This window comes from Cebus imitator, unplaced genomic scaffold, assembly GCF_001604975.1.
Source record: "Cebus imitator isolate Cc_AM_T3 unplaced genomic scaffold, Cebus_imitator-1.0 Scaffold32, whole genome shotgun sequence".
NCBI classification, from domain to species: Eukaryota; Metazoa; Chordata; class Mammalia; order Primates; family Cebidae; genus Cebus; species Cebus imitator.
Window position 1 is genome coordinate 10,244,184 of NW_016107347.1, and position 5,621 is coordinate 10,249,804.

Below are 5,621 nucleotides of genomic sequence, written 5' to 3' on the forward strand. Positions count from 1 at the left end.
ATCCAGCAATCCCATTACTAGGTATATATCCAAAGGATTAGAAATCGTTCTACTCTAAGGACACATGCACACGAATGTTCATTGCAGCACTGTTTACAATAGCAAAGACCTGGAACCAATCCAAATGCCCATCAATGATAGACTGGACAGGGAAAATGTGGCACATATACACCATGGGATACTATGCAACCATAAAAAACGATGAGTTCGTGTCCTTTGTAGGGACATGGATGAACCTGGAAACCATCATTCTCAGCAAATTGACACAAGAACAGAAAATCAAACACTGCTTGTTCTCACTCATAGGTGGGTACTGAACAATGAGAATACATGGACACAGGGAGGGGAGCATCACACCCTGCAGTCTGTCGGGGCGGAAATAGGGGAGGGACAGCGTGGGGTGGGGAGTTGGGGAGAGAGAGCATGGGGAGAAATTCCAGGTATAGGTGATGGGGAGGAAGGCAGCAAATCACACTGCCATGTGTGTACCTGTGCAACAATCTTGCATGTTCTTCATATGTACCCCAAAACCTAAAATGCAATTAAAAAAAGAAGAGCAAAATTCCATCTCCAAAAAAATAAAGAAAGAAAGAAAAAGTTTCCGTGGCAGGGCACAGTGGGTCATGCCACAATCCCAACACTTTTGAAGGCAGAAGCTGGGGGATTGCTTAAGCCTATTAGTTCAAGACTAGCCTGGCCAACATAGTGAGACCTCCCCATCTATATAAAAAATTAACAACAACAAAAAGCTGGGCATGGTGTTGGCACCTGTAGTCCCAGCTACTCCAGATGCCGAGGTGGGAGGATTGCTTAGCCTTGGCAGTGGAGGTTGCAGTGAGCAGAGATCTCACTACCCTAACTCAAAACAAAATTAAACAAAAACAATTTTTAATTGAAAGAGAAAATTCTCTTTCTTTCCTTTCTCTCTCTCTCTCTTTCTTTTTTTTTTTAGGGAGTCTCCTTCTGTTGCCCAGGCTGGAGTGCAGTGGTGTGATCTCGGCTCACTGCAACCTCTGCCTCCTGGGTTCAAGCGGTTATCTGTCTCAGCCTCCCGAGTAGCTGGGACTACAGGCACATGCCACCATGCCCAGCTAATTTTTGTGTATTTAGTAGAGATGGGGTTTCACCATCTTGGTCAGGCTGGTCTCGAACTCTTGACCTCAAGTGATGCACCCACCTCGGCTTCAAAGTGCTGGGATTACAGGTGAGCTACAGTGAGCTACTGTGCCCCGTCTCTGTCAACTTTTTGTTTCATTTTATTCTATTTTTGAGACAGAGCCTTGCTCTGTTCCCCAGGCTGGAGTGCAGTGGCACGATCTCAGCTCACTGCAACCTTCACCTCCTGGGTTCAAGTGATTCTCCAACCTCAGCCTCCTGAGTAGCTGGAATTACAGGCGTGTCCCACGACACCTGGCTAATTTTTGTATTTTTAGTAGAGACGGGGTTTTGCCTTGTTGGCCAGGCTCGTGTGGAACTCCTGACCTCAGGTTATCCACCCGCCTCAGCCACCCAGATTGGTGGGATTACAGGTGTGAGCCACCGCGCACAGCCAACTTTTTAAAATTAAAATATTGTATTATTATCGTTGTTGTCATTAGTATTATTATTATTATAAGAGAGACAAGGCCTTGCTGGTTTGCCCATGCTGCTCTCAAACTGCTGAGCTCAAGACACCCGCCGGCCTCGGCCTGCCTACCGTATGCTGAGGTTACAGGCGTGAGTCACCACGGCGGACCCTACCTCATTTTCTGAAGGCAGGGGCACGGATTGCCCTGGAGGGTGAGAAACTTCCACAGCTTTCTAGCTTCAGGAAAGGCCAACCCCTTCGTGGCATGGGCGTGTCTCCCAGCGACTTACCAGCCTGGGGTTCCTTCCCGCCAGCAGTGTTTCGTTTCCTACGGCTACTGCTGGCTCTTCCTCTCGCGGCCTTTTCCTGAAATTGATTCTTCTTTCGGTGAACAGAAAGCGCCAGCCATGCAGCCTCGGCACGGAAAGGCCATGCGGAGAGCTTCTGAGGCCACAGCCACCACTCTCGAGGCTTCTGCGCCAAGTGCCAGGGGCGCCCCGACGGACCCAAACGAGTCTCCGGCTGCCCCCGAAGCCGCCTGGCCCAACGCGGGAAAGTTCGGCCCCGCCAGAGAGTCGGCATCCGGGCAGAAGAAGGACGCCCAGGAGAGGCCGCCAGCCCGCGAGCTGGGTGCCCGCCCCAAGAAGGCCCCTCAGCCCGCCAAGGACGCGCGGCTCTCGGACGCCACCAGCGCCGCTGGGGCGGTGGGGCGGGAGCCTCCCGCGGCTCCGGAGCCGGCTTTTTCCAGAGCTGGTTCTCGCCGCCCGAGGGGGGCGCGCTGCTCTGCGGAGCCCAGACCCCCGCCCGGGCCCTGGGACTTGCCCAGCCCCGGCCTGCCCGTCTCGGGCCTCATCCTCGGCCGAAGGGAGTCGGCGCCGCGGACCTGTAAGCTCCGGGCGGTTTTAGAGAAGTTAAGGCTCAGTCGCGAAGATGTCTCCACCGCGGCCACGGTGGTGAACAGCGTGGTGGACCAGCTGCTGCGCAGACTGCAGCAGTGCGAATCCGAGTTCAAAGGCGTGGAGCTGCTGCGCACCGGGAGCTACTATGAGCGCGTGAAGGTGAGCTACGCGGCGGCGCCGAGCCCCGCTCTTCTGCCTCCCCGCAGTCCGCAGTCCCTACCTCCCCCGGGTCGCGCCCCTCACTTCCCGTCCGAAGTAACTTAGACTCTTGCATGTGTTTCGGTAGCCTGTCCTAAGTAGAACGACAAACCGTTTGTTTATTCATCTACACAGGCAACGAGCAGATAACTAGCAGGCACTGATTGCTGGCTAATTTGAAAACACAGCTACCGGGGGAGTCCAAGTGTGTGGGTTCATTCATGCAAGCTGACATGTATCGAGTTAACCGCGCTGTTTAATAGTGTGGACCTGAGGTCCCAGGTCAAATATCCAGTTGAGTAATTTGAAGTGGTCTGTGAAAAATTCCAAGGAGACATTTTCCTATGAGGAAGACCTCTTACTCCATAGAAAACATATCTTAAGTTTCTCTCCCCCTCTTCCTCTCCTGCTATTTTGTTTCTCCCCAGTTTCTTATGCAGAAATCATGGGAAGCTTACAGTGTAATGTTAAACAAACAAGAATATTCCCTACAGATCCTACTAACAAGTATGCTTTCGAGATACACATTCCGTATAATTGCTTCCAAGTGTGTATTACACAGCTCCATTTGTTTGTGGGTGACTGAGTCACTGAAGTAATAATTCCTGTGAAAGTTGAAAGTTTGGAAGCAGGTTTCTGACTGGAGCGTGTTTCCTGCCCAGCAACAGGTTTCCTCCCTCCCTCCCGCTCTTTCTCTCTCTCCCTCTTTCCCTCCCTCCCTCACTCTCTTTCTCACTCTCTCCCTTTCTCTCTCTCTCTCTCCCTCTGTCCCTCCCTCCCCCCCCCCTTTCTTTCACTCTTTTTGCCCAGGCTGCAGTACAGTGGCGGGATCTCGAGTTCACTGCAACCTCCGCCCCCCGGGTCCAAGCAATTCTCCCTCAGCCTCCAAAGTAGCCACCTACTTTGACAGGCGATTACAAGTGCCTGTCAGCACGGGGGGCTAATTTTTGTATTATTATTATTATTTTAAGATGGGGTTTCACCATGATGGCCAGGCTGGTCTTGAACTCCTGACCTCAGGTGATCCACCTACGTCGGCCTCCCAAAGTGCTGAGATTACAGGTGTAAGCCACCGCGCCCAGCAATTTTTGTATTTTTAGTAAAGATGGGGTTTCACCATGTTGGCCAGGCTGGTCTTGAACTCTGACCTCAGGTGATCAAGGATACCCCCTTGGCCTACCCAAGTGCTAGAATTACAGGCATTAAATAATGTCTTAAACATCTGTGAAAAAGATGGTACTTTTGACAACATCTATCTGCTATCCAGGTCAGCAACGAGTTGGCAATTGACTTCTACAGGAAGTTTGGCTTTGAGATTATCGAGACAAAGAACTACTCTAAGAGGATAGAGCCCGCAGATGCCCATGTGCTGCAGAAAAACCTCAAAGTCCCTTCTGGTCAGAATGCAGATGTGCAAAAGACAGACAACTGAACAAATTACAAATGAATTTTCTTGCACTCGCTTGTCATCAAATAAAAGAGTCCATTGATTCCCACATTTTCTTTTAAACCTTTTCTCCCTCCTTGTTCTTGTTTTTCCTTCTTCCTTTTGTTTCCTCTAAGAGTTTTAATACTTTCAAGGACTTAAAAAAAAAATCATGTTTGGATCATTTTCTCTCATTTTTGTGAGGTGGTTTGAAGGAAGGAAACTATAGATCTGTTTAATTTTGCAGTTAAAGTTAGATGGTCCTAAAAATTTAGTTGCCATATAATTTCAGATTTAATGTCCTGCTTTCACATTGAAGGGCACAGCCCACAAAATATTGCATATTTCAAAATACAAAAAGAAGCAGCAGCAATATCTTATTCTTTAATTCATAGACAAGTTGAGTGTTTGTGGTACTTTGGGTTTTTAAAGACTTTGTGGGATACTAATCCCTAGGCATTGCCTTCACTCCACCTTTAGTCCTTCTGAGCACTCTCTCAGCAGTTGGAACATGGTTATCCTTGTGAGAAATACTAAGGTTCTTTTGATTATTAAGAAGAGAAGCAATTATTTCTTCTCTTCTTGCGGGGCAGTTTGGTTTAGGTAGTGTTATACTTTTGTCTAAGTATTTGAGTTAAACTGCTTTTTTTGCTAATGAGTGGGCTGGTTGTTAGCAGGTTTGTTTTTTCTGCTGCTGATTGTTACTAGTGGCATTAACTTTTAGAATATGGGCTGGTGAGATTAATTTTTAAAAATATCCCAGCTAGAGATATGACCTTTGACCTAAAGAAGTTTGTTGTGATTTAATTTTTTCCCCTGTTCCCTTTTATTCAGTAAACCCAAAAATAGTCTAACCTTAAAAATTGAGTTGATGTCCTTATAGGTCACTACCCCTAAATAAACCTGAAGCAGGTGTTTTCTCTTGAACATATTTAAAAATACCTAAAATGAAGCTTAGATGGACTGTGACATAATAAATGCAATTAATGTCATCCAGTGCCAGCTGTTAAAAGTGTGACCACTGAGCATTAGATTTTACAAGAAAAAAATATCTAGACAGTATTTTTCAGAATAACATAGCTGTGCTATTGCATATCTGTTGGAGAGCATCCCAGATTTGCTTACATTCTGATGCCTATGATATTGAGTTTAAGGATTTGGGGCAGGGATAATTGTTAAACGTATTGCTTCTATTCTTGGAAAAGCAGAAGTGTAAAATGTTAATAATACAAATGTCACTATGACCTCTACCACTTAGAGGATTAGTTTATGCCAGATCATTTCCTGGCACATCGGGAGTGGCTTTGACAGGTTGATAACTTTGTAAGATGGGAAACATCTGAAATATTTATGTTTTCCTCTTGTAGTCCCATCTCCAACAGTTAGACATTTTCTCAGACTTCAAAATCATGCACAGGGCTTGAGCTTTCTGTCATTTGATTTTAAAAGGAAGTTTCATTCATAGTATATATCCTCTTATGTAAAATTTTGGCATAAAAGTCTCATTTCCAAATATGTTTTTTTTTTTTTT

The 5,621-nt window shown here is 46.7% G+C and overlaps 1 protein-coding gene and 1 pseudogene across 3 annotated transcripts in view; both read left to right on the plus strand.

Moving 5' to 3' along the window:
• Positions 1-1,835: 1,835 nt before the first annotated feature.
• The window catches only part of CGAS (cyclic GMP-AMP synthase), a 35,969-nt gene continuing 32,183 nt past the window's right edge, over positions 1,836-5,621 (plus strand). For both annotated transcript variants that reach the window (XM_017524346.2, XM_017524347.2), the window contains exon 1: positions 1,836-2,625. In XM_017524346.2, coding sequence (XP_017379835.1) covers positions 1,975-2,625 — 651 coding nt within the window. In that variant the 5' untranslated portion in view covers positions 1,836-1,974. The remainder of the gene's footprint in view (positions 2,626-5,621) is intronic.
• The window catches only part of LOC108301071, an 8,076-nt pseudogene continuing 5,564 nt past the window's right edge, over positions 3,110-5,621 (plus strand). The window contains exons 1-2 of the transcript XR_005199368.1: positions 3,110-3,211; positions 3,932-4,061. The product of XR_005199368.1 is annotated as an adaptin ear-binding coat-associated protein 2-like (transcript). The remainder of the gene's footprint in view (positions 3,212-3,931; positions 4,062-5,621) is intronic.